The sequence below is a fragment of the Zonotrichia leucophrys genome, chromosome 5, assembly GCF_028769735.1.
Source record: "Zonotrichia leucophrys gambelii isolate GWCS_2022_RI chromosome 5, RI_Zleu_2.0, whole genome shotgun sequence".
NCBI classification, from domain to species: Eukaryota; Metazoa; Chordata; class Aves; order Passeriformes; family Passerellidae; genus Zonotrichia; species Zonotrichia leucophrys.
In genome coordinates, this window is record NC_088175.1 from 33,196,475 (window position 1) to 33,223,934 (window position 27,460).

The 27,460-nt window shown below is 55.8% G+C and overlaps 1 protein-coding gene across 7 annotated transcripts; it reads left to right on the plus strand.

The window, feature by feature from the left end:
- Positions 1–4: 4 nt before the first annotated feature.
- LARGE2 (LARGE xylosyl- and glucuronyltransferase 2) lies at positions 5–23,458 on the plus strand. 7 transcript variants are annotated; one of them, XM_064714757.1, is made up of 16 exons: positions 5–95; positions 5,486–5,646; positions 16,855–17,028; positions 17,307–17,563; positions 17,939–18,021; positions 18,289–18,416; positions 18,831–18,998; positions 19,155–19,259; positions 19,511–19,623; positions 19,730–19,855; positions 20,003–20,158; positions 20,267–20,430; positions 20,708–20,986; positions 21,328–21,474; positions 21,615–21,810; positions 21,919–23,458. In XM_064714757.1, the coding sequence occupies exons 3-16, from the start codon at positions 16,929–16,931 to the stop codon at positions 22,114–22,116; spliced, it is 2,220 nt and encodes a 739-aa protein (XP_064570827.1). In that variant the 5' UTR covers positions 5–95; positions 5,486–5,646; positions 16,855–16,928; the 3' UTR covers positions 22,117–23,458. The 7 variants fall into 7 exon arrangements, with proteins under 7 accessions (XP_064570827.1, XP_064570834.1, XP_064570829.1 ...); XM_064714764.1 differs by having other exon boundaries at positions 21,899–22,107; XM_064714759.1 differs by lacking the exon at positions 5,486–5,646 and having other exon boundaries at positions 12–95.
- The last annotated feature ends 4,002 nt before the right edge of the window (positions 23,459–27,460 follow it).

Sequence of the window (27,460 nt, forward strand, 5' to 3'; positions counted from 1 at the left end):
GCGCCCCGCCCCGAGCAGCCGAGCCGGGCCGAGCGCCGAGCGGGCGATGGGCGGCGGGGCGGGGGTTTGAAGGAGCGGCGGCGGCGGCCGGGCAGGTAAGGCGGGCCGCGGTGTCCCGAGCGGGGACGCAGTTGCCGCTGGGTGGGGAGCCGGGGTGCGCTCAGTTTTGGGGCGCCCCGGGAAGGAGTCGTTCCTGGAGCCTTGCGGCGGGCGGGGGTCTGCCCACGCGTGGGTCTGGCGCTCCGCGGCATGGCTGGGGCGGTGTGCGGGGTACCGGCCGCCCGTCGGGGGCTGCTCGGTGCAGCTGGCGGGGCTGGCTACGGCACCGGTAAAAAGTTCCCGGTGGCGCTGGGGAATGAGAGCGGGCGCCGGGAGCGGTGCTTGCCCCTTCGTCACCCGCCGGGGAGCGGCGTGCGGCGACCCCCGTCCCAGCCGGGGGCTCCCATGGACACCCGGGTCGCTGCTTGCCCGGCAGTGGGGAGCCTCGCTCCGCACCTGGCGAGGGCTCTGCGTGGGGAAGGGTGAGGTGTGAGCGAGGAGGCAGGGACAGCCCCGCTCCGCTCGGGGCTGAACGGCCCGTGCCCACTCGCTGCTCCGCAGAGGTGCTGCCCTGGGGACACGGAAAGGTCGGGGGACCTTGGGGACAGGGCTTTCATCCTCGTGTCCGTGCGTGACAGTGTCTGTCCCCGCCCGGGGCCGGGGGCACCGGAGCGGGGAGCAGAAGGGCGGTGGTCGGGTCGGGCCGTGCAGCGGGGGCTCTCCCGGAGCCCACGGGCGGCCCCGCAGCGCTCAGTGTTTGCCGCACTAGCACGGGTGTCCCCGTGGCAGGCGGCAGGAGCCGCGGGGCCCGCCTGCCTGCAGCCTGTTGCAGAAGTGGCTCCAGCCTGTGCCCGGTGCCGCGACCTTCCTCCCGCCGTGCCGGCCCTGCCCCGGCTCTGCCTCCCGCTCAGCCCAGGCTGCCGGCCAGCGCCCCTGCCCGCAGCCGGGCCTGGCTCCGCATGCTGCCCGGGGCAAAGATCGGCGGTGCCCGGGGGTGAGGAGGCGCTTCGTGGCCTCTCGGGTGCGCACAGAGCTGGGCCGAGCCGCCCCTCCTTCCTCCTGTCCGGTTACCTCCGCACAATGGGCACAGTGTGTGCCTGCGGCTTCCTCGGCGGGAATTACAGTTGCATGGGCAGGCACTTTATCCTTCCTGATCGCTCCTCTTCCCCCGAGGGTTTGTTTTCCAGCAGGCTGAGTTCAAAAAGGGCACGAGATACCGCTGGCAAGCATTCTGGCGCTAAACAAACCTTTTTAGTCAGAATCACATGGATTAGACCCAACTTTCCTTTCACATGCAGTGCTACCTGCGAGTTTCTCTGAATTTCACGGTGGCTGGGCTGCTACTGTAAGTGCGAAGGCGGGTGAGATAGCGCCCGAAGCCTGTGACAGAGGTTTCCAGCACAGCTTGCTGGGGTAGGTGTGTGCTGCTGGTGACTCTAGGGGCATATCCAGTGCAGACTGCCAGAGCTGCTCTCCTTCAAGGAGATGCTCTAGCTCTGCCAGACAGCAATCTGAGAGCTGGCTGCCTAGGAGACTGCCAGAGACACCTTGTCTTCAGCCAGAGGTGAAGCTTGATGCACAAAGTCCTTGGGCTCTGAACAGCACAGCTAGATTCTGCCCCTGAGTAAGGAGCATTTTGGTAGATGGTTCCTCTTCAGCCCTTGCCCCCAGACTCTGTCCCACCAACTGTCATGTCCCCTTTTGTTCATCTCCTGCTTGCAGCAAGTGAGTTTGGAGGACAGTTTGAACAGCATCATGCTGCCTTTTTATGGTAAGTTGCAAGGGAGCACTGTAGGATGGGCAGCTTCTCAGAGCAGCAGCAAGTCCATGGGACTGGGCAAGACTTAAATTGCCTTGGCTTATGGTGCCCACAGTGTATGTGGCAGCAGGAGGTGAAAGGCTGGGTTGAGGGACAAATTTCTCTCTTGACTGTGCCCAGTATGATCTAGGAGCAACTCTCCTTAGTGCTCACTGCCAGTCTGGGTGCTGAGGGCTTGTGCTTACTTGAAATCCTCTGGCTGTAACCGAGGCCAAATAGTTCCAATGCTGTGATGATGAGGGGTGCAGGCTCAGCACTAACGGTAAGAAAAGAAGCAAACCAAAAAAAAAAAAAGCAAATGTTCTGCCAGCCCATCTGTGGGTACAGTGCTGAAGTCCAGCTTGCTTGGCTGCCAGTGTCTTGCTGTTTGCTCAGATCCATGAGACCATGCCATTTCTGGGAAGCCTGACTCCAGGCACAGCACTGCCACGGGTATAAGGCAGCTCATCCTAAGTAAGCCTCAAACACGTCTTTCAGAGTGCTGGGGTGAGGATGTTTTTGTACAGGGCTGGAGTGCAGGATGTGGGAGGACACACTCTGTATACTGATGCTTGGCTGTGTCTTGGGAGATGGGTATTTGGGGTGGGAAGTGGATGTTCTCCCCAACCTTGCCTTCCTGCTGACCCTCCCCTGCCAGAAGGGAAGTGGTCTAGCAGTGTGAGATCGGGGATGTGGGTCTTGTTGGCTGTGGTTGAAAGCGAGCAGTTGTGATGAAGAATGAGATGGCCTTTCTGGCCCTGCCTCTTTAGGGCATGCCTTCCTGCCCTCCTCAGCTCTCACACCATGCTCTGGCTGTGTATTTTCTTTGCTTCTGGATGAGCTCAGCCAATACTTTGGGATAGATAGGGATAAATTATTACTTGCTCCAAATAACCTGTAGATGGAGGCATGTCCAGGGAGTATTTTAGTCCCTTTTACATGAACCTTGCCTAGAATGGAAGGCCTTGTTCACTCATGATATCCCACTGGAAGCCAACACCCTTTGAGAGAGCTCCAAATCTCTGTCCAAATGAGGAGACAAGGGCAATGAAGCACACATGCTCTGAGCATAGCAGTGCTGGTGGTGGTGGCTTGTACTTCTGATCTTGGAAAGCTCTCCTGGGGTCTGGAAAGGCAACAGCTGGCAGGGGAAGCTGGTGGTGTAGTACCTGAGTTCCTGAAGTGTTGCTGACAGGTCTGTTACTTGAAGCAGGAGTCTGATGGGAAGGGAAACACAGGTCAAACAAGCTTAAGGGGCCTTTTAATGTGTGCTTTGACTTGGAGGCATTTTGTTGCTGTTTTCTGTCAGGGTGCCCCTGCCCTTCCCAGCTTAGCTCAGACTTGGCATCTCTGGAGAAAGACTCTTTTTGGCTTCCCAGGAGGAACAACATGTCTGGCAATGTGTGCAGAGCCCTGCTGCGAGATACTGACTGCCTCCTGCCTCCAGATGCCTTTTCCAGAAAGCCATTTAGAGCCACAGATTGTTACTTGGATAACTCCCTTCCCTGATTCATTAGCAGTGTGTAGTCTCTCCTGTAATACTCAAATCTGCCTGCGCCAAAGGCTGAAAGGGAGAGGCCATGTCTTTTAATAACCATGTGATGCAGTTGGAAAAAACTTTTGGACACATAGTTCTCTGGTGGCCTGAGTTGATGGAAACAGTCCAAGGGAGAGATGCAGCTGGGTCCTGAGGGAGAGGGCACTGCAACTCCCTTTGGGTGTATGACGGGTAACTGCTTGTGATTTCTGACCTTTCCTTCCCCAGCATCACGCTAAGCTCCCCTGACCCCACCTGGAGAAGGCAGCAGGCCTTGAGATCGGTCCCAGCATGCTGCATATCTTGCAGGTCCTGTGTGTGGTGCTGTGTAATAACTGCTGGTGGCTGGGTTGTGGTCGTGTGATGTGGGTTCCATCCTGGAGGTGAGGCTCCTGCCATGTGCAAATGGGAACTGTGCTGTCCCAGAGATGCTGTGGTGGATCCCAGGGGACAGTGCTGCTGTGTGTCAGGCACATATCTGGGTCTCCCCACTCGGTATTATCTCTGCATTTTGAGCTTTTTGCTGTTGATAGCACTCAGTGTTGCTGTTAGCAGCTTCTGCTTCCTAGCCCAGGTGGAGGGGCTTGGCTCTTACCTGCTGAACTGTTCCCTGGAAATATAAAGCTGTGGTAGTACCTGGGCGAGGGCTGTGGGTGTATGGCAGAAGGGTTTGGCACTCTGGTTCTGTTCCTGCTGCTGCAGAATATCCATCTCCTGAGTTTCCCCTCTTGGACCCCTTTGGTCTGAGGTGGGAGCTGACCGATCAGGACAAGCAGAGTGGGGATGGTGGAGGATACAGATGTCTGTTTACTGACATGTGCTGTAGGGTCCCTACATTTCCTCTCTCATTGGCTGTCACCTTGTAGCCAGAATCTGAGGAGGCTCAAAAAGCAGAAGTTTTGTTGGGCCTTGTTGCTGAAGAAGGGTTTTGCTGAGCACTGCAGTGCTGTACTTCCCTCTTAGAATCGCTGGATTTCACTGTTCAGGTAGCAGCTGTTGTTACTATTTTTTATTTCCAGCCCTTGTTGGGATTGATGTCACCTCCCTTCTGTCATACTGTACTGTGCCAGGCTGGTCTGGGGTTTGCTGTGGCTAGAGGGGTGCAGGAATGCAGCACACTGCACACTTGTTTCTCTGTTTGGCCTTTTAAAACAGGTGGGACAGATCAGACCCATGTTTTCACTAGGTTTTTACCTGCTTTTAAGGTCCGGCTCCTGCTGCATCTTAAAGCAATGATGTGTGGATAGAGGGTCTTTAAAACAAAATTCCCAATTCTTCTCCAATTCCTTTGCCCCAGCATATTAGTATGTCTGTGCTTCTGTTTTGGGCTTTTTCCTGATAATGAGCTAAGAATCCTTCTAGCCTCCTGGGAGAAGGGCTTATCCATTTCATCCTGCACTTGTGGATGTGTGTGCCCAACTCTGTGGGAGTCGGAGGAAAGGGGTGCACTGGAAAGATCGCAGCAGAGGAAGAGGATTTCCTCTGAGGAGGAGTAACATGTGCAGACTGCTGTGCTCTCTTCAGCACAAGTTGCATATGTGATGTTTTTTGCCTGCTTTCTCTCTCCTCCTCCTTCTCTCTCCCTGTATGCACCTATTTGGATAGGCTCTCTTAGCTGCCATTATGGGGCTGCCCAAGCATGTCACGGGGGCTCAGGTTACTGGACAAGATAGTTAATCCCTTTATTGCCTCACAAGTTAGACACTTGCTGCTGCTATCGTGTTTGGGAGGGGGCCAGAGAACTTGCATCCCTCCCTCAGCTCCTGAGGCTGCTGAGGGATTGGTGTGAGGACCCACATGATGGAACATGGTGGCTGTGGCTTTGCCAGCAATTCTGGGCACATGTGTACAGTCCTCCTTGCATGAGTGGGGAACTTGCAAACGACAGTGCAGTGAACTGGGACTGGGAATATGCAGCATGCAGGTAGTCATCCTCCCCTGGGCTCTCTGGGTGGCCTTGGGTGACACTGAGCCGTGCTTTGTGGCAGGCTGGAGGATAGGGCAGGAGCAAGGTGTTGGGTGCTCATATCTGTGACTCTGGATGTGCAGGGGCCTGTCCTCAGAGCTCTCTTATGCAGTAGCTCTTCACGTGACTGTCTTTTGGGTTTCAGGTGACAGGAAGCTCCAAAACTCTCAAGTACAGCTGAGATGTCTTATCTGCCCTTCAAGCTGAGAATCTTTGGTTAGAGGGGGTTCCTCACAGGCACCAGCAGGCCGTGCCAACTTCTCCAGCTGTTCCTAGCCACTCCTGCAACATTGGCAGCCTTCAAAGGTTAGTTATCATGTATGTCAAGTAGATGGTTTACATGTGGTTGCTCCCTTGCTGTTTTAGTGCTTCTAAGTCAGTATACAGGAGATACTCACGTAGCAGAAGGGCTTGGCTCTCTGGGTATTTGGGACCTGTGGGAGGTTCTGGAGACAACACTGGGACTTGCAAGCCCCCATATCCCAGTTCTCTGGATGGAAGGACCAGATTCTCCACAGCAGTCCTTTGAATAAAGTGTGACCCGATCTCTGTGGCTCTTCTCCTGCGTGCATGTCTGGATCCTTCTCCCCAGACAATATCATGGTCTATTGCTTATTTCTTGCGTAGTGGGCAGAAAGTCACTGGCACCTGGACTGAGGAGCTCTCTGGGCCAGGGAAAATGGGAAGACCCCCTTCTGAAGGCTGGGGGTTTGTGCTGGCATTGTTCTGTCCTAGCAGCTTCTTTTCCTTCTGTCTGTTACATCAAGTGTTTCTTTGGGGACACTGTTCTCAGTGGCCACCTCTCTCTCCCTGCCCCTCATTAGTGTAGGGCTTGGCATGCCAGCAGGAGGGAGCCTCAGCAATGTCTGTGCCTTGATCGGATTTGTCAAGGCTCCTTCCCTTTTCTTCCTGTTCATTGAGGTCTGAAACAAAGCAAACAGAGGAGAGGAATTCCAAAGAATAGGAGTGAGGGAAGAGAGGAACGCTGGAGTGACAGGCTGCCCCTGCACACAGGCAGCCCCCTGCCTTGGTCTGGTGGGGCAGAGCTGGTGGCAGAGCATTTAGGGAGGTGAGGCCATTCCTTGGCAGCTCTATTCCCAGCTCTGGCAGCAGCTGTCTGTCTCCCTGTGCTGTGCTGTGGGGCTCCTATCCTTATGCTCAGGTAGCTCCCGGAGCCTCAGGCTCGCTGCCTACTCTGCACGGGCACGTGTGCCTGAGCACAGCTTGAGGGTAACTGCTTTGTTTGTCTTGGGCTGTGGTAAAAGTTTTCCCTCTTTACCTGTGTCAGGAAATTTTCCTCTGCCAGGCAGATCCAAAGAAGCCTGACGTGGAGCTGAAAGTCCTGCCTGGGTGCCAGGGCAGTGAGGCAGTGGTTCCTCCCCTTGGAGCCAGATAAGTGCTGGAACAAGGCCCTTTTGTGCAGACAGGTGTGTGAAGTGGAGACAAACATTGCTCTGGCACTCATATTGCTTCCCAGGAGGCAGGAGACTCGGGAGGGGAGTCATGGCCAGCCAGACAAAGCTGCCACAGGTAAAGCTTTGTCCAGTCTGATAGATCTCCTTGCTCCCTCCTTTGTCATCCCCAGGCCCTCAGGCAGTTTGCCCTTCATCCTGCCCCTGACTCACCCATAGATTTGATCAGGGAAGGCAATAGGATGCTCAACAGCCCCAGTATAAAGCACTTGAGGTGAAATACATCCCTGCTAGTAACACCCTCCCCTTGCATTTAAGCTGCAAGGAACAGCCTTTAAGCCACAGTCTCTTCTTTCCTTTCCTTCTTCCTCCTTGTTCTCTACCTTCTAGCAATCTTTGCACTCCATGGTTTAATTAAAGAGCAGAGCAAAGTGCTTAGACTCCAAAATGTGCAGATTAAGGGGGTACTAATCCTCTTCCTCAATGGGTACTCACATCCTGTCCAGCCTGTTATCAAGCTTCTATTCTGTTCTGAGTGGAAACTTGGCCAAACTTGAAACCTCTACCTCTCTTCCTGCCTGCTGCGCTGAGGAGGAAGGGTGAGGAGTGACAGGAGAGCCATGGGGGAGAAGCCAAGAGAGTTGTGGGCCTACAGAATTCTCGAGGTGGAATTATAGTTAGCACTGGCTATCTTTGCTTTTTGTGTCCTGTCTCGTTTTGGTGCTCTGGGTGCAATAAAGCAGAGGTTTGGTGTCTTTCCTTGAGTGCCGTCTTCCTATTCTGACAAAACAAACTTTCTGTCAGAGGAAGCAACTGCTTCCTTTTGTGTGTGTGCTTGTGTGTTTATTTGCTGGGTGATTTGGTTCAGGTGTGTGCCTTCCCTGTGCATACACCCCTCTCTTGATTTCCCAGCAGTCTCCTCTGTGCTCTTATTCCCAGTGTATGCCCAGGTGCTGCAGAGCAGGAATCCCTCACAGCAGTGGGAGGCTGGTGCCTGGCAGTGCTGCATGAGGCCGGTCACATCCTCATGTGGGGAGGCTGAGATCCCTTCATAGGGACATATGGTGTCCGTGAGAAGAGGAAGGTGGATCCACATGGAGGCACTAGGAGGGAAGAAGGAGTAGTGAGGATGAGTGTGGTGGGAAGGGTCTTCCTAGAAGCATCCTGGAAGACCTGATCGCAGGATGACCTGAGATGTTATGCCTGTCCTGGTGCAGGCTGGGCACTGCACAGAGGTTGCTGTGGATTGCAGAAGACCTGAGCTTTTGTCCTCAGCCACTCACCTGCTGCTTGGTTGAGTTGAGCTATGCTGTTTCTTCCCTGCCTTTGTCCTTTGGTGTGCAAGTTCATGGTTTAGCTCAGCAGTGTGAGAAGCCCCAGGGATAGGAACACAAGGAGCAGCAGGAATGGAGGAGGGCTAGTAATGAGTTTGGATGTTGGGAGTATTCTCCTTTCCACTGCCTGGCTTTGGGAACTGCCTCCCCTCTGGGATACACTTCCCCTCCTTTTTTGCCCCTATCAGTCACTACCTCATTTCCAGTTTGCAAGATGCCCTATGTGGTTTTTTTGCAGGTAAGTTTTGTGTCTTAGCCTGGGAAACAGTTTTTCCTCCAGTGTTGTCAGAGCCTCTTGGCAACGTGCAAGCTTCTCTGTAGCTCAGAATCCCTTCTGGTCATACAAAATGCCCAGGGCACCCTGAGTGGATGGCACTATTGCTGCTTGGGTTTTTTAGAGCCTGCCCTGAGCCTTTCTGGTTTGCTATTTATAGTGCAGTTGTTCCATTCCTGTGTGGATGAGCTCTGCTTTCAGCCTGACTTGGGCACTGAGGGCACTGGTGCCAGGAATAGCTCTGGACAGGGAAGATAGGAGTGGCTGCTTGAGCACAGCTCCCAGTTTGAGCTAGTCCCTTGTGGAAGAGGTACTGGGCTGCATCCATGAGCTCAGCTGCTTTTCACACAGAGGACAGGGATCGCCTTTCACTGTCGGTCAGTGCCTCGTGTGTGCCCGGCTGCTGGACTAGAGTTTGGCATTGTGAGAGATGGAGTTTGGAGGAGTTGCTCCAGTGACCGATACCAGCAGGACTAGTGAGGGACCAGGGTGTCACGAGCCGATGGCATGAAGCTGTATCAGCAGAGGATTAGGTTGGTTATTAGGAAAAACCCAGAGGGTGGCTTGGGCACTGGAACAGGCTCCCAGGGAAGTGGTCACAGCACCAAGCCTGACAGAGTTCAAGAAGCTTATGGACAATGCCGTCAGGCACATGGTGTGATTTCTGAGGTTGTCCTGTGCTGAGCTGGGAGCTGGACTTGATGATCCTTACGGGTCCCTTCCAACTCAGGATATCCTATGATTCTGTGCAGGGCAGCTGGCATGGGAAGCCCTGCTCCTAGCATGTCCTCCAAGCCCTGGTATGACCTTGTGTCTCCTGAACTGCTGCCCATGGGGCAGGTGGATCCCTTGTGGTGGGGTACCTGCCATTCCTTGCACGGGGCCCTGCTCTCTTCTCCCCAGGGAATGTTTGCTAACCCCGAGGGAACTCAAGCTAAGGCCTGAAAGGAGCCTGCAGCACAAAAAAAATCAACACCCTCCTCAGAACTGCTGCTTGGGCAGAGCTGTTCCAGCCTTTTGGCTCATGATCCTCCCAGCTTGTCTGGAGACCAGAGCTAGACAAATAATTAATTGCTTGATTTAGTGCCCAAAATGAAAAGCTGGAGGGAGAAAAACTCAACACAGACAAATTTGAGAGACCCTTTATCTTTTATTTTAAATGTAATGCAGCTCAATTACAAACAAAACAATGCAAAATGAGACTTTTTTGCTTGGAAAACAACATTTTTTGTTCTTGTCCAAAACTTGTAATGAAGGAGCAAATAGCTCTGAGCTGTCTGGAAACTGCAGTTTTCAATCAATAACTATTCAGCCAAAAACACCCAGTTCTGCTAGTAACAATGCACAGCAGGCACCTGACAACCTGGCTCACAGCCATGCCCCTGGCACCTCCCCAGAGGTGGATGGTGTCATACCTCTTGTGAGCTTTTCCAGGTAGAGTGCCAATATGGGGTTGTTGGAGTCCCTTTGTCTCCTTTTTTTGCTGTAATTAACCTAATTAATTTTGCCTGAGGTGGTGCAGGCTGCAAACATGTGTAGGGGCTAAGTCTGGCCTGTTGTGCTGGGATATGCACAACATATCCCAGTCTCCCTTGTCCCACCAGGGAGCACCACCTGGTGCAGGATGTTCAAGAGCATTTCAAGGAAGCAGGGAGATGTGGGGTTAGTCCCTACCCATGGGCACTGCAAGCTGGAAACTTGGGCTGTCAGTACCACACAGGATGAAACTCCCAGCCCTTGCTGTATTAGCAGGATGCCTGCTGGGTGTTCCAGCTGTGCTGATGGCAGAGCTGGAACTGGTGGAGGGCTTGCTGCAGGCTGCCTTGGAGAAAAGCTGGAGTTCCTGGCTGCTGGCCCTGCACAGCTCTGACCCCAGGAACTGTTGCAAGCCCGCAGTAGTGAAGTGTCAGGAAATGGCAGGGTGAACAGGTATTGATGCCCGTAGCACATCCGGAGACCAGGACACGGTGAACTTAATGGATTCAGAGCTGGCCATTAGCTGCAGCACAAACATCAGCAAAAATGCAGATAGTAGAAACCTAATCCCATGAGAGAGGAAGGGAGCTAGAGATCAGCCCCTGTTGCTGCTCCTGTTTCAAGAGGCAGTTGGGGTCCCACTGCACAGTGCCCAGGGCTGGTCCCTCCTGTGCCAAGCTGTGCTGGCCAGGGAGGCATGAGGAGGAGATTTGATTCAGCAGTTTGTGGCCTCTGGGTTTGTCCTCAGTTAGGCTTAAGCTTCACCAGGCCCAGAGAAAGGCCAGTCAATGTTGATACTTCACCTGCTGAGTATCCTCTTAGCATCAAATGACTTGTAGTCCAGGGAGGTAAAGCTGGAAGCAGTGTGTTGAACACCTCCGCTGTGAGTTTCTTGGGGTCCTTCCAGCTTCTTCTTGGGCTTAAGAGGAATGAGAGCACTTGGGGACTGTGTTGCTGTCTGGGTGGGCCCCCTTTACTTTGCCTGAGAGTTGTGGCAGAATGCAGCTGCCCAGCCTGTGAGCACTGCAGGATGTCTGGTAGGCTCAGGCCTCCCACGCCACACGCTTGCACATTCTGCTGTGGCACCGCTGTCCCCGTGCATGCCCTGCGTGCCCCTGTGGCTGACGCTCTGCCGGGCAGCTGGACCCAGTGCCTGGTTGCAGGCAGGGAGACTGATCTGCAACAGCAGACTGTGTCTAGCAGGGCCTTGTGATCGGAGTGCCTGCCAAGAGGAGCTGCTCCCCTGATACATTCCTGGGTTTCAGACATGAAAAGGTAAGCAGCACGGCATTCCTGTCAATCCCAGCCTGAGCTTGCTGGTTTCCTCTGGAAACAAGGAAACAGTCTGGTGACAAGAGTCGCTGCTTCAGCCAAGCTTGGAGCTTCAACATCCTTCAGAGACTTTTAGCTCCTCTTCCCCAAGTGCTGTGGTTCTGCCAGAGAAGGAGAAGATGGCTTTTCAGAATGACCTCTGGAGAATAAAAAACTGAACTCAGAGCAGCAGAACTGTGTGTGTGGTAATCTTACGGGCCTGAGAAGAGCTTGATGTTTGAGAATAAGCTGTAACTGAGGCACAGCTGCCTGTTGTTCCAGGAGGGTCCTTTCTGGATTTTCTCAGTAGCTTGGTGGTGTCTGAAAGCAGTGGGAGATGAGGATGCTTCCTTTCGCAGCATGTGTTGGTATCTAACTGTGAGTGCTACTGGATCCCACCTCTAGAACACTCTGGTGGCTCTTTTGCCAGAGGTTGCTCTTTCCAGGGAAATACAAAGGTGAAACTCTCACTTAGGGTTTGCTTATCACAAGACTGGGGAGGGAGGGACGGCATGGTAATCCGGAGCATGGGGTTTTAATCGTGCTCCCCTGGCCAAATTCCATTCCGCCTCTGTAAATTCCTGCAGCTACCCTGCTCTGCACTGCCTGTGTGGTATCTGCCGGCTGGCACAGCCCCCCGCAAGCAGCAATATTTCAGGCATAGGGAGCAGGACAGGGAGGTGACCCTGAATCATAAGGCACTTTGTCAGATGGGTGCTGCAGTACACTTTAAAGGTGATCTGCTGAATGAGGAACCAGCCTGTCCCCTCCATCTGTAAGAGCAAAAGTGATTGTCCCCAGTTGCTTCTCTTCAAACTGTGGTGCTTTTTCTGAGTTCCCAGTCTGGCTGTGCAGCTCTTGTTGCACCTTTTGGGCCCCTTCTCACCTTCTGCAAACCTGGGAAGCTGTTGTGTTGGACTTCTACTGAGACAGTCTAAGCAGGTCAGCTAAACTGTCACTCTTCCAAAAATGAGACCTGGGAGAATTTGCAGTTTCTTTCACCTACGCCTAGGTAAGACAACAGGCACCATAGCTCCATGAAATCATTCCTCTCCTGGCTGCCCTGCAGCTCTTTACTGGGAACAGCCAGGCGACCTCCTCCCTTGTAATGCCTAGGAGGGAGGCAGTAGAGGGGGCAGCAAGCCTGGGACTGTCCCTGTGCCCCTTCAGGCCTCTGGCTTGGTACCCACAGACAGTGTAGTTGTGCCTCAGCATGCCTCTGCAGGTACACATAAGCTCTAGAAGAGACAACAGGCTGAGACACCCACCCTCCCATAGGCCTTGCTGCCAATTGTGATGTTGTGGGAAAACAGAGCTGCTCCCCTCTGTGCTTGCAGGGCTAGAGGAAACATGGTAATGTGATGGCAAAATTTCCGCTGCCAGCTCTCCCTAAACATTAACTGCTCACCTGATTATTACTGAGCCGTAGAGAGCGAAGGCCATTCAGGCTGAGCAATGGGGCCTACAAAGAAAAGGGGATTTCCTGCAAAAGAGTGGATCGTGGAGGAGTGGAATGCCAGCACATGGGCAGCTCTCAGGAGGAGCCTGGGGCAAGCAAAGTGGCTGCACTTTCCCAGGAATGAAGGTTGCTTGTGCATGGAAGGGTGGCCGGCATACAGCCAGCTTTGGGCTCCTGCCCACGCATCAGAGGTTGGTGTGAGCACGCACTGGTGTTTGTGCAGCTGCCCAGCTCTGCTGGCATGACATTCTCTGTCCCCTGGCCATTGCCCTGTTGTCACTGGAGGCAGGGTGCCCCAGGCATGAGACAAGGCCTGGGTCCTGCCTGCCCCTTCCCTCGTATCCACCCTGGTCAGCTTCTTCCAGCTAGAGAGGGGACAGGGGTGCCTTTTTCAGTCCCAGTGGCTGTATCCCCTGATCCCTGCTGAAGCACGAGCTGCTTGCTCCTGGGAAGAATGTGGGGGAGGGAGGATAACCTGCTGTGAACAGCACTTCTGCCCCGCACCCGCGCTGGGGTTGGAAGACGGCAGTATTGGGAAACCTCTCGTCTTACTGCTGGCTGCGCTTGTCTGGTGAGCAAGGAGACTGAGGAGGGAGGGCGGAGAGGCCCCAGGCCCTGACTGCAGGGACGGCGGAGCCGGGAGCTTTACGTGCTGGGCCATGGCTGCTGGTACCCGCTGTGCCCCTTGCTAAGGAGCCGCTTCCAGCCTTGCCCTCCGCTTCCAGCCTTGCCCTCCGCTTGCTGTGCCTCTAATGTTTCACAGAGAGGCTGTTTCTGGCTTGCCATCTTCACCCCCGTGAAGGCCCCTGCCGTGCCTGTGCTCCCCAGCAGCCTACCTGTTCCTGCCCTGGCTGGAGAGGGCCTGGCTGGCTCCCAGAGCACTCGCTCTCGGTGCTGGGAGCCGACACGGTATGGTGGCCAGGACAAGCGTGTGCAGAGGCTGCGGAGGTCAGCTGGAGCACGAGGCGGGTTCCTCTGCTGAAGCGGTGCTGTTGGCCGCGGGCTGCAGGTCTGCACTGCTCCCAAAGGATGGGTAAGCCCTGCGCGGCACTGCCTCAGCTGGAGCACAGGCTGGATACCGTGGAGCAGGGGCAGGACGGTTCCTGCTGAGCCTGTGCCCCGGGGCGGCTGGGGGAGCGAAGGGAAGGGCCCCTGCCCTGGGGAGCCGCCGGCTCAGCGGAGCAGCAGGGCAGCCCGGGCGTTTCCTCTCCCTGCCGGGGCAGGGCTGGGCTGAAGGGCGCTGTTGAGGAGCCGCTGCCTGTTGTACCGGGGCTCTGCAAGGGCAAGCAGGAGCTGCCCGAGCGTGAGGAAGGTAAGCGTGCCTCCCAGGGAAGCCATCTGGGCGATGCTGTGGCTGCGCGGGCAGGCCGGGACCCGCCTCACCTCACCCGGGGCTCTGGGGTGGGGGCCATTTACGTTGCATCGGAGGGCTGTGCAGGGGCTCCGCATCCCAGTCCTCTGCCTGCTGCCGCTCCTGGCCTTCTCCCACCGCACCCGGCCCCCTCCAGACGCCCGCGGTACTGGGCATTCCCGGCAGGGGCTTCTCCTGCTGCAGCCCCGGGCCAGGACCTCTGCCTTTCCCAGCCCCGGGGCCTGCGCGGTGGGGAGGGGGGAGCTGCAGGTAGAGCCTCTCTCTGCATAGTTAGCATTCCCAGCCCCGGCCTCCTGCTCCTCCTTCCACCATCCTGCTCACTCCTGGTACGCTGGGCAGGTCTGGTTGAACACTGCACCCTTTCAGTGAGCCCTGCACTTCTGGGCCAGAGCAAGGATGAGACAGTAGGGGAACAGTTCTTTCCCTTTCAGATCCACAGTGAGGCTTGCACTCTGCTAAGTTGATGGGCAAGTGCTCTGATGGTGGCCAGTACATTTCTGTCTGGGTAGCAGCAAGGTCTGCATCCCATCCTCGCCATATTTGCATCCCGGGCAGGCTGTGGAACCATTCTTTCCCAGTCATGGGGAGAACAGGTGGGCTCTGCCACCTTCCCAAGGCCCCCAGAGATCTCTCTGTGAGGACAAAGTCTTCTGCACGTGCCCCAGTAAAGGAGGAGGCAGGTGCTAGGAAGGGGGTAGATAATCCTGATCCTTCCTTTTTTCACTGTGTGAAGGAGGGATTTTGAGGCCTGGGAGTGGGAAGGGAGTTCGAAGGAGGATGGATTCCTCCCAATTTACTTTGGGCAACTCTGTGCCCCTGGCGCTGGGGGCTCTTGAGTAGAAAGCGAATTTAATCTCTTGTTTTGTTTGTTCTTTCTTCCTCTGAAAGGGGGGCCGGCGGGGTGTGCGGGGGGAGCATGGGTTTGAGAGAGGGGAGGAGGGGGAAAGTGTCAGATCTGGAAGGGAGGAGTAAAGGGAGGAGAGGGAACGGCAGCCCCGGGAGGGAGCAGTAGCAGTGGGCTGCCAGCCGGCTTGGGAGGCGCCGGGGAAGCAGGAGGCGGAGGAGGCGGAGGGGAGAGGCAGGTAAGGAAACCAGCGCCTGGGGGAAGGCAAGCAGCCAGGTGAGGAGTAGCACAAGGGGTGGCAGGAGGGGTGGGGGTGTTATGAGGTGGGGGATAGATGGATCCTTGGGTGCCTCTGGGAGAGGTGAAAACTGACTTGCTGCTGGTCCCATCTGGTCCCGCAGAATTGCCATCCTAGTAGTGTGTTCACATGCAGGCTGGGGAGAGAGTACCATTCCTGGAGTGAGGGGCCATGGAGGCAAGTGGGAGCAGGACAGATGCTGCTGTGTGCCATCACCTTCTCTCTCCTTTGTTTGTGCTAAAGTTGTTTCCCTGCCCCTCTGCTTCCCCTGGGTGCTGGCTGACTTCCTCGGCCTTTTCTCATCATGCCCCCCTGCCATTCCCCTCTGGCGTGGCCTGAACAGCCCTCCAACTTTGTGTGCACCTCAGCATGTGAGATGGGAGACAGGCTGGCAGCAGCGTGTGGAGATCTCGCCATGTCCAGCATGGCCCGTGGCTGTGGCAGGGAGAAGGGGTGCCTGGGCCTGGTGTGCTCCATGTGTCAGCTCCCCGTTTTCCCTGCCATGCCTGTGCTTGGCCTGCTCTGTAGAGCACAAAGGCAGGTCAAGCCCGGGCCTGGCTTGCAGGGAGCGGTGATGCCAGTAGGCACCTTCTCTGCCAGGTGCAGCTCTCAGGGGCCGTGCCGACTGCCGCGGGAGCTCAGCTGTAGCTCCAGTGGGCTGGCGTGGCCGTGCGGGCTGGCCATGCCCCAGCCCTTCTAGAGCCGGGTTATCCCTCACCGAGGGTGGATGGGGCCATCCGTCTGCAATTTCTCCAGCGGGCTGGAGCTTGCACCCGGCCCCAGGGGTCGGGGGCCGCGGTATGTGTTCTCCTAGGCTCCAGCCCCCGCGGCCCCATGGGCATCTGCACATCAATGGGCTCCAGAGAGGCGTGTGCAGGGGGAGCAGACCCTAATCCGGCCCATTCAGCCCGACGGCAGCTTTTGTTGTCCAGATGTTGCTGCGCCGAGGGCGCGGAGCCGCGGGCAGGGGTGCAGAGCGAGGGCAGGCTGCGGCGGGGGGCAGGCGTCTCCTTCCCCGTGGGGTTTTTGCCTGCCCGGGCGCCTGGCTCCGCGGGGCCCGGCGGGAGCAGGGCTGAGCCCGCCTTGGGAGCCTCCCGCCGGCGGCGGAGCAGTGAAAGCGGCCTAACACGCGTGGCAGAGCGCGGCGGGTGGGGAAGCTGCCCCGGCCGCCCCATGCACCAGTGTGGCCGAGGAGCGACTTTCGCGCAAGTGTTTGGGGTTTTCCCACCGAAGTGGGCGGGCGGCGGCGCTTGGGTGCCGGAGTTCCCCAAGCCCCCCGGCCCTGCGTGGGGCGCGCTCCGGCCGAGGCCGCAGGGGAGGGACCGCGCTCCTCCCACGGGCAGGCTCCGGGACCCGCCGCCTTGCTCGGGAGGGTCTCCTAGCATTATTACCCCTCCTCTCCTCTGTGAGCCCTAGGCCTGTGGCATGGCAGGGAGAAAGGCACAAAGCTGGGGTAAAATCTCTCAGAAACCTCCTTCCTATCGCCATTCCCCTCCATGTTTGAGGTCCCCCCCACAGGCTCTGCAGTCCAGTCCAGATGGCGGGACAAGTCGAGGGGGGGTAAATGTTCCATCATGGGCAGGAGTGTGCTGTCTGGGCATCTGTTTCACTCCTTCAGTTGCCCATTTATGTCCTGGAGGAGCAGGTGATGGAGGATGTCCTGCTGGGGAAATGTTGGCACACCTGGGTGGGGGCTACTGGTGAGACCTCTCTCTTTTTCCCTGTCCCTCACAGGCTCTAGGATGCCAGGGCCAGCCGGACTCGGGTTGCCCACCTGATCCTTGTTACCCGTGTCCTGCCAGCACATCATGTTGCGCTCCTGGCGCACGAAGCTGAAGTTGCTGCTCGCCACAGTGACCCTGGCCATTCTCCTCTCCTGGCTCTACCTCTTTGTGGGAAGCCTCGAATGTGAGTGAGTCCTTCTTGTCCTCCTCAAATCAAGGGACAGTGCACAACAGAGGGTGGGCAGCAGGGGATTAGGCCTTGGGGTGGTTGCTCTGGCCTTGCAAGTCACTGCATGGGTCATCTCCAGGGACATCTCTGAAGATCAGGGGAACAGAGCTGAGATGTTGGCTGGGCGTTTGTGAGACATGCCTGGACCTCTCAGTTGTGGTTCTGCCCCAGCATTCAAACATGGGCTCTCCTGGCCTTGCCATGCCCTTTTCATGTCCATATCTGTTCCACAGATGGCCGCTTCCTCCTGCTGCCACCCTGTCTGGGAGAGCAGCCGAGCCGGGATGTGGAGCGGGAGGCGCTGGCCTCACGTGTGCGCAGGGTGGAGGAGGAGAATCAGCAGCTCCGGCTGCAGCTCAGCCAGGCTCAGGCGGAGGGCAGTGATGGCAGCCCGCAGTGGGGGGCTTCTGCCGAGGACAGAGACCCCCCTGGGGGCGAGAGGAGCAACCACACAGCCTGTGCCAAGCAGCGGACAGTGCACAAGTGTGAGGTGGGTGATGGCACCAGCATGGTGGCATTGTGGATAGGGAATGTTGGGTGGGAGGCTGGGACCCTGTGGAGCATGGATATGTGAGCACCTCACCTGGCACTGCTCTCCCGATGCTCTGGCCGTGCTGGGGCCTCATCCTGGCTCTCCACAGTGCTCAGTGGGTGAGGGTATTTTCCTTCTCCAGAGGAGAAGTGGCAGCAAGACTCCTGTTCCCACTTCTGAGTTAGGGAACTCCCATCTCTCTTTGGGGCTCCTTCTGCATGGGAAGGTTTGGGTTTTGAAGCTTCTCCCTGTAGTGTGGTCCCAGGCAGGAGGTGACAGCCCTGCAGGGAGGAGGTGTCCAGTCTCAAAAAGGCACCGTTTGTCTTTGGGCAGCTCCTTCATGTTGCAATTGTGTGTGCTGGGCACAACGCGAGCCGGGACGTGGTCACGCTGGTGAAATCCATCCTCTTCCACAGGTAATGAGGAGACCTTGTGCCAGCAGCCTGCTGGTTGGGGTTCTCAGATGAGCTGCTGCAGGCTGCAGCAGGGCAGTGCGGCAGAAGAGTAGCTCTAGGACCTCTCTCTACCCTTTGTGCTTAGAGTGACACAGTGGAATTTGTTTCCCCTGGAGGGTTTTTTTCCCACTTGCCCCCTCGGCTGATACCTGTCCATGGGTGGGATGGGGAACTATGTCTTCTTCATGCTGCTGTGATGCTGAATGTTGCTGTGCTTGCCCTTGGCAGGAAAAACCCCCTCCACTTTCACTTCATCACGGATTCGGTGGCCCACCAGATCCTTCAGACACTCTTCCAGTCCTGGATGGTGCCTTCCATCCATGTCAGCTTCTACAATGCCGATGACTTGAAGGCAGGTGCTTGCCCTCCCTTTACCCTGTCCCAAGCCAATGCTTAGAGGGTCAAGGGGAGCAGCAGAGAGGGATGAGTGGATGGAGGATGAGTAACTTTTTCTTGCTGATCCCTCTCACCCCCTCCTCTTTCTGGGCTTGTTGCTGGTGCTGCTGAGAGGGGAGCCCAAGGCTGGTACTGGCAAGGTGGGGAAGTGCCTTGTGGTAGCAGTGCCTCTGTGGCAGAGCTGAGTGAGACACTGGAGTCCAGGTGGGGATTCTGGTGGCTGGAGGAAATGCTCTAGGCTTGGCTGGCTCCACAGCTCTTCATGACCCTTCTGTTGTTGGCCTCCTCTGCATGGGGTTCCGGGACACACAGCTGCCCAGGCAGGGGAAGGACATGGCCATGCCTGGCCCTGAGGTGTGTTGCCTTGCAGCCAGAGGTGTCATGGATCCCCAACAAGCACTACTCTGGCATCTACGGACTGATGAAGCTGACGCTTACCAAGGCACTACCCTCCAACCTCTCCAAAGTCATTGTCTTGGACACAGACATCACCTTTGCCACCGACATTGCTGAGCTCTGGGCTGTCTTTGGAAAGTTTTCTGGTGAGGATAGGGTGCCCCTGGGGCCCTGGCAGGGGGCCTTGGATGCTGGGCTCAGGGTGGCAGTGCCTGCCTGCCACAGTACCACCACAGTGGGTTTGCTTGGGCCCTCTGAACCAACAGCAAGATGACCTCATCCACGTCCCTCTGTTTTCTCAGAAAAGCAGGTGATCGGGCTGGTGGAGAACCAAAGTGACTGGTACTTAGGCAACCTGTGGAAAAACCACAAACCATGGCCAGCCCTGGGACGTGGCTTCAACACAGGTGAGTGTGAGCTGCCAGGGTGGCAGGTGCAGCCTCATGGCACGTGCAGCTGAGGTGGTACTTGGCACAGGGAGACTGGGTGAAGTAGGAAGGAGGTGGGAACAAGAGGAGTGCTACAGCATCCCAGGGTTGTGGTGGGCACAGAGAAGCGGTATGTCCCAGGGGCTGAAGGCATGCAGGCAGCTGTGCCTCAGCTCTTTGGTGGCTGAGTGCTCTCTCAGTGACCCTGTGCCCTCTCCCCTGGCCCTCAGGGGTGATCCTGCTCCTGCTGGACCGCCTGCGCCGCCTGGGCTGGGAGCAGATGTGGCGGCTGACAGCAGAGCGGGAGCTGATGAGCATGCTCTCCACCTCGCTGGCTGATCAGGTAACTGTCCCTCCTCTGGGACAGGTTGGTCCTTCTGCATTCCCACAGCACTGCAGGCACAGGGATCTTCCTCATCCACCCATGCACTCACCTTTCTCTCTCCTAGGATATCTTCAATGCGGTGATCAAGCAGGACCCATCCCTGGTGTACCGGCTTCCCTGCTTCTGGAATGTGCAGCTCTCTGATCACACCCGCTCGGAGCAGTGCTACACTGAGCTCTCAGATCTCAAGGTGGGTGGGGTTGCTGCTTTTGAGACTGGGGAGGGCCTGAAGGCAGTGCAGGCACTGGAAGTCTAGGGGAGTCAGCATGGGGTCTGAGGGTTTGGGGAGCCTGGTGCTGCTGACTTCCCTTACATGGGGTGACACACTACTGCTCAGGTGATCCACTGGAACTCGCCCAAGAAGCTGCGGGTGAAGAACAAGCACGTGGAGTTCTTCCGTAACCTCTACCTGACCTTCCTGGAGTACGATGGGAACCTGCTGCGCAGAGAGCTTTTTGGCTGTGCCAGTCTTCCCAGCCCACCCAGGGACCAGGTGAGGCTGACTGCAACTCTGCCCTCAGCTGCAGAGCTCTGGGTGGGCAGAGACCTCATGCAACTGCCCCTGGGGTTCCTAGTCTCCCTCACCTTCATGTTGTTGCAGTTGCAGCAGGCGCTGGAGGAGTTGGATGAGGATGATCCCTGCTATGACTTCCGCCAGCAGCACCTCATGCAGCACCGCATCCACCTGTTCTTCCTGCAGTATGAGTTCCTGGCCTTTCCCAACCCCACCGATGTCACCCTCGTGGCCCAGCTCTCCATGGACAGGTACTTGCCAGTAGAACTGGTGGGAGGTTGGAACCCGCATCCACGCCTCTGGATAGGCTCTACAGCTTTGGAGCTACCAGGGAATCTCATTTCATCCTTTTCATGCCAGCATTTGGCAGTGAGAAACAACACCCCAAGCTGGGAACATCAGTTCTTCCTGCTCCCTCCTGAGTCGAGCATGACTGGCACACAGCTCTCTGGAGGCACCCAGTTGTGGGTTTGGTTCAGAAGCTGCCTCAGGGCAGGTCTGGTGCTCAGGCTGTGCCCTCTGCTCCAGGTTACAGATGCTGGAGGCCATCTGCAAGCACTGGGCAGGCCCCATCAGCCTGGCGCTGTACATGTCGGATGCCGAGGCGCAGCAGTTCCTGCGCTACGCCCAGGCCTCGGAGGTGCTGAGCGCCCGCCGCAACGTGGCCTACCACATTGTCTACAAGGAGGGGCAGTTCTACCCCATCAACCTCCTGCGCAACGTGGCCTTGGCCAACACGCAGACCCCGTACGTCTTCCTGACGGACATCGACTTCCTGCCCATGTATGGCCTCTACGATTACCTCAGGTAAGGCCTTTTCCAGCTGGCTCTTGCTCAGCCTGCTGGGCTCCCCAAGCACCAGAGTTTTCAGGAAATGCCCTGGGTAGCAGCTCTCAATAGGCAGAGGCTGTTTCCTTTGTGTTCAACCTTGGGGTCCAGCCCTTATTTTTGTCAGACACCAGTAGGTGAGGAAGGAGCTGTGGCTTTGAGAGTTCCCCTGTTCCTTCTATCCCTGCATGGTACCACTGCAAATTCTCAAAACCCATTAATACCCATATGGAGTAGTGGGCAGGCTAGAGGGGCTGAGGAAGGAGGCTGTGGCTATGTCTCACAGTCAGGGAGGCCTCACACCGTTCCTACTACTACAGGAACTCCATCCAACAGCTGGAGCTGCCCCAGAGGAAGGCAGCTCTCATCGTGCCAGCATTTGAGACCCTGCACTACCGTCTGACCTTTCCCAAATCCAAAGCAGAGCTGCTCTCCATGCTGGACATGGGCTCCCTCTACACCTTCAGGTAGCATTGTCCCACCATCCGAGCAGAAGTCAGCTCTGTACCCTCGTGGCTTGAGGCTGTGCACCCCCTGTCTCAGAGTGGGGTAGCAGACCCCCTGCATCCTCTACTGCCTCAGTCTCCATTTCCATGTCTCCCCGTAGGTACCACGTGTGGCCAAAAGGCCACGCCCCAACAGACTACGCCAAATGGCGGACGGCCACCGTGCCATACCGTGTGGCATGGCAGCCAGACTTCGAGCCTTACGTTGTAGTGAGGCGAGACTGCCCCAGGTATGACCAGAGGTTCGTCGGCTTCGGCTGGAACAAAGTGTCCCACATCATGGAGCTGGATGCACAGGTGGGTGTGGGGCTCCTGGCACCGCTGGGTGTTGGGGGCCCGTGGCTGGGCAGTGACATGTGGGTGCCACCAAGCCATTGATGGTAAGGGCTGCTGCTCTGTCCCCAGGAGTATGAGCTGCTGGTCCTGCCCAATGCCTTCATGATCCACATGCCCCATGCCCCCAGCTTCGACATCTCCAAGTTCCGCCTGAGTGCCGGCTACCGGGGCTGCCTCCAGACCCTGCGGGAGGAGTTCCACCAGGACCTGTCACGGCGATACGGGGCTGCTGCACTCAAATACCTCACTGCCGAGAGAAGCCTGTGACGCCTGGGGACACTGGGTGCGGGGTACAAGCAGCACACTGGAAAGGGAGGGCGCAGGGCCTCCCTCCTGCCTCTGCCCACCACCGCCGCCCAGCCCGAGGGAACGGAGTCGGCAGCGCAGCCTCTCCAGCCCACCAAAGGGATGCCTTTAGATAAGGTGGAAGACAACAGCTGCAAGAACAGGCAGTGCCTGCAGGTCAAGCTGCTCCAGCCTTCCTGTGTTACAGGGGAACCTCCCCATGCCAGGGGCCAGGGGTGGGATCTCCTCCCTTCCTTCTTTTAGCCGATGTGGATTCCCAGTCTTCATTAGTTCACCTCACCTTGAGGCCTGGCTCCTCCAGAGATCTGGGAGCTGTACCTTACCCTGTTCTGCCTCTGCTCAATGGCCCCAGGTCTCAGTCTGCAAGGCCCTCAGGGGCTTTGGTGAGTTGGAGATGAGGTTGTACAGCAACCCTTTGCATCCTTTGTGGAGCAGGCTCAGAGGAAGTGTCCCAGCACCCTGAGACGAGTGGCCAGGGAGTACTGCAAGTAGTTGGAGCCTTGGTTCAAAGCCAGATCAAGGCTGGCTGTTTAATGGAGGTAAATATTAATATTCCTCATCTGTATGGATGCAGTCTCCGGTGGAGCTGGCTCCGTACAGGTGGTGTGGGAGTCACCCAGAGCAGGATGAGCTCCCAGACCAGAATGGGCTGTCTGCTGTTGCCAGCAGTGAGCTCCCAGGATGGACCTCCCAGCTGGGAGCAGCCATGCTGGTGACAGATCCTCTCCTGTGCTGCTGTTGCCCCACAGGGCAGGGCTGCCAACCATCCCCAAAACAGCAGCTTCATGGGCCAGCAGAGGCTGGGAGAAGTTCCCAGTGAGGCCCACCCTGCTCCTCCCCAGTTCTCGGCAGCACAGTAGTTGCCATCAACAATCAGGGACGTGGCTGACACTGGACAAGAGGATAGCTGAACACTGTGAGGGAAGGAACCCCATGCTGGAGCAGCTTGACTGGACACTGTTCTATCGCTATCACACACTGGAGCACAGAGGATGCCTTGCATTCCTCACACTATTTAAATTATTTAATACTTTTCTCATAAGAATTCAGTAATTAGAGTTTCTGGGTTTTATTTTTAATCTTTTCTTCTTCCCAGATGATTTTGCTGGTGGCCCTGGAGGCTCTCCAGGCCAGCTGCTGCTGCAGTCTCCACTGTTCTCTTCTTAGCTTTGCTCTGGGCTGCAAGGGCCTGCTCTGTACAGGGTGAGGATTTCCGTCCATGGTGGGAGTGGCTAAGAGGAACCATAGAAAGTGCGGGGTATGGAAAGGGCACAAACGCCTCTTGCTTATTCTCTCTTTTTAATTTAATTTTTAAATTAAAGCTTTTTTATTCTTTTTCACATTCTTGTTATAACTGCCTGGTTATTAACTTTTTTCTGCTGTGACCCTGCACATGTCCCCTGGAGGGAAGGCAGCAGGCGGAGAGCAATGGAGGAGTAGCCCAAGGCACGCAGGTGCCCTGCCAGCTCTGAAAGGGCTGGTGGTGCTGGCTGAGGTGGGCTTAAGGCTGATGGTTCCTGTGCTGCAATGGGACCCCAGCAGCCTGCCTGCACGGCCAGCACCCCTGAACTGGAGCCTCTGGCTTAGCATAGAATCAGTTTAATCACACCCAAGTAGAAGAAGATGTTTCATGAGGCAGTGCTGCAGCTTGTCCTTGAAAGCCTTGACTTTATAAGACTCTTGGGAATAAAAGCCAGCTCTGAGGCCCCACGGGATGCCAGCCTCGTTTCTGCAGGGAGGAGGACAAGGATGGTTTGCCAGGAGCAAGTGTTGAGGCTTTATTTGGGAAAGGGCTGTGAAGATATTGCTCATCACTGTAAAGTCAAGGCAGCTCCACCTCACCAGTCCCTAGCAGGCAGCTTTTGTTTAATGCAGCCCAAGCTCACGGATACTGTGCTGCTGCACTAAGCAAGATCAGAGGGTTAGATCAGATGTAGACACTGCTAGAGCTGGGTGGAGCAGGGCTGAGCTGGAGCAGGCCTCCTGCAGATGACTCCTCGGTAGATAGGAGGCGGTGGAAATGCCGGCTCTGTGGTTGTTTGGGAGGTGCACTGGCATGCCTGCAGCAGGAGGGCTGTACACCATCGTTTTCAGATAATCCTCCAGATAATCCTAGATGGTCACTAGCCCAAAATGTTCTTGCAAGGGTGGAGGTACTTGGAAGTAAGCCCAGCTTGAGCTGTCTCCATGTGCCCTCTGCCGGGCAGCATCAGCTGGGAGGCACCCACAGAGTCAGAGCCAGAGAGATTGTCTGAACTGAGCACAGCCCCTTTTGGAGCTAAAATTCATTTCTCCTAACGTAGTACCCTTCTCCCTGCCAAGAAAATGAGCCAGGGTGTTACACAGTCCTTGCACAGAGCCATGCTCAGACGCCCCTCCTGGGGCTGGGGACTTGCTCTGGGCACTGCTACAACCCCTGTGCCTGTGGGACCCACTGTCCCCTCCTGGTACATACAGCTAAGGAGACAAGATATTTTACTGTGTTTTATTTAGTAAAATGTTAAAATAAATAAATACAAATTGATCAGATGCTCTGTACCCCCTCCCCCCAACTTCATTTTGCTAAAATCTAAACACATTTGTACCAAAACTGAAACCACAAGGAACTTGAAGGCAGCAGATACTGCAGATCACTATGAGCATCAGGCTAAAAAAAATAGAGATATTTAAAAAACCCAAACCAGTTCACAAGTGGGTGTTCTCATGGTGTGATTCTGTGACAACAGAGCAGTACCAGTCAGAAAGGGCATTTTACAGCCGGGCCTGCAAGGAAGGGAGATTGGTGGGGAATGGTACAGCACAGGTGCCACTGGCTCATGGAGGACAGAGCCCATGGTTTTGCCATTAGAAACCCAGCTGGGAGAGAAGCTGCTGTCATCCCATGCAGCACCAGGCCCGTGGCTGCAGGGACAGCACTGCCAGAACTGGAGGCTGTTCACCAAAATCCCCTGGAGAAATCAGACAGACTGGGGGAAGGAGCAGGCTCAGACACAGAGCCCTTCAGGGGGAGCTCCTGCTCCAGGCCCATGCCAGGACTCCCACTTTACAGCTCAGTCTTGGTGAAACACCAGGTGGGCACGGGGGAATGGGATGAAGCATGGCACACAGGTGGGGTGGTGGCATCAATAAATCTACAGAGATGGTGCTGCAGTGATTGCAGGAACATGAAGCCATGATTGAAGCCTGAGTATTTTCTCCTGAACAAGCAGAGGGTTGTTCACAACACTCCTGCCCTCAGCTGCAGACATGGGGGGTGTTTGCAGAGTAGAGCCAGTCAGCTCCCTAGAGAAAACTGGGTATAGGCAGCCACCCCAGTGCTGCACCAGACCTTGCAGGTGGCAGCAGCTCACCACCACCTGTGTCCACTGCTGTTGACACAGCAAAGTTGTTTCCTTCCTCCACAGGAGCCTGGACAGGTCGGCACTAGCAGACTCCCCTGCTATGTGCTGTTATCTTGTTTAATCTTTGCTCACTGGAGTTTGGAACACATGCTTTGCTTCTGTGGGGCTGTGAGAGGAAGCCAAGACATCTCTGACCATGTAAGATGGCACCTGGTGGGACCCTGCAGCTGGAGTGAAGCAGCTTGAGGGATATGACTGCTGCTGGCTCTGCAGGGGCTGCCAGGAAGCTTTTGCAGAAGCAAAAACCTTCCTTAAGGAGGGTCTTGGCTGCCTGTCACATGAGACATCAGGAGCAACTCAGAGACAACACACCTTCTGGAAGGGAGAGCAGATAGGTAAGACACTGCCTGGCTCTAGAGTCAATCACTGTTTTGATGTCAGTGATAATTTAAGTGAAGAAACATAAGAGACTATGATTAGAAATTACACATTAGCCCAGAACAAGCAGAAACGTGCAGCCTCCCACCACACCCAGCATGGGGCTTCTTTCAACAGTGCCTACCCCAGTGCCTGCAGCCATGGAAATCTGCTCTTCCAGAGCCAGAACTGCCAGTACCTGCCTTACAGAGGGGAACATGAGGCACAAAGCAATCTCTTTTCCTACCCAGCAATTCTGGCCCCACCTGAGACACCAATAACAAACTTGGATAACAAGCCCGGGGAACCCCTGCCCATACACGTGCACAGCATGTACCCAGTGCTGCTGCAGTATCAAACCTCAGTGCTGGGGATCCAAAATCAAGGGTGGTCACAGAACACAGCCCCAGGAACTGTCCTGTGACACTGCCTCCCTTCCCCACCTAAGTTATAGTCCCAAGGCTCTCTAAGTTCTGATTGCTCACTGAGAAAAGCGTTCTCAAACTACAAAGGAAACAATACTTCATTTGTTTTCCAACAGAACAGATGTAAGAAGGCTGGTGACAAAAGGGCAGGGATTGGTTGAGGTTTATTCTTGCCAGTGTAAATTTAGGCAAAAGAAAAAGATGCAAAAGCTAGTGCTGAGCTGATTGATACTGCTCACTGCTGCTGCTGCCTTTCTGTGCCAGCTCTCCACCCGCGACAGAGCCACGCTCTCAAGGCTTTTGAGTTCCCCAGGCACTCCTGATAATGAGCAAGTCCTTGAGTTCTTCCTTTCTAGAACTAAGGACTGGGCTGAGTTTCTCCATCTGAAGCCTTTGACATCTGCTAGGATACTAGAGAGAGAAGAACAGGCACAGAGCTTGCCCCTGATTACACAGGAGAGCTGGGACAGCTGCTTTTCCAGGAGGGCGCCCCATGGTCTGGCTGCTGAGTGTAGCTGAGGGGCAGACCCTCAGCTCCTCACAGGTTACATTGAACTTAACACATGTCCCTTGTTTAGATGCACTGGGGAAATGTCCCTTTCCATGTGTCCCTAAAGAAACCAGGTCCTGAGAAAAAAGGGAGGCATTGCTCAAACAGAGGGATTTTGGCACAGAACTGCCATATATGACAGCCCAGAGAGCAGAGATCTTCCACAAATACTCCAGGAGGTGGCTGAGAAGTACCTGAATCACACATCCTACTCCATATCATCTCCTTTATTCACACAGAACCCAAGACCTCTGGGAGCTGATTCTAGTTTCAGCTAGGCTCATTGTAACACTTGAACTAGGAAGGTGCAACTCCAACAGCAGAGCTGAACCTTTGACTAGTCTTGGAAATGCTTATAGCCAAGAAAATGTTTAATTAATACAGTCCAGATTAGAGTAGGCTCTAGCTGCCTCAAGGTCTGCTTTATCTGCTTTATCCCCATGTTGTAGCTTAGAAGTCAAATAGGGTTCTCATCAGGATGGGATCACTCAGCAGCAGAAGCAGAGCTAGGGATGTGCCTATTTCCTTTCCAATCTGCACCTAAGCAGCTCTTTTCTCCCACCACACCTGCT

Bases quoted from the DNA above. Each gene is read 5' to 3' on its own strand.
- LARGE2 (XM_064714757.1), top strand. From the start codon at position 16,929: ATGTTGCGCTCCTGGCGCACGAAGCTGAAGTTGCTGCTCGCCACAGTG. The intron at 17,564-17,938 runs GTGGGTGATGGC...GTCTTTGGGCAG, and splicing joins GGACAGTGCACAAGTGTGAG to CTCCTTCATGTTGCAATTGT. The intron at 18,022-18,288 runs GTAATGAGGAGA...TGCCCTTGGCAG, and splicing joins AAATCCATCCTCTTCCACAG to GAAAAACCCCCTCCACTTTC.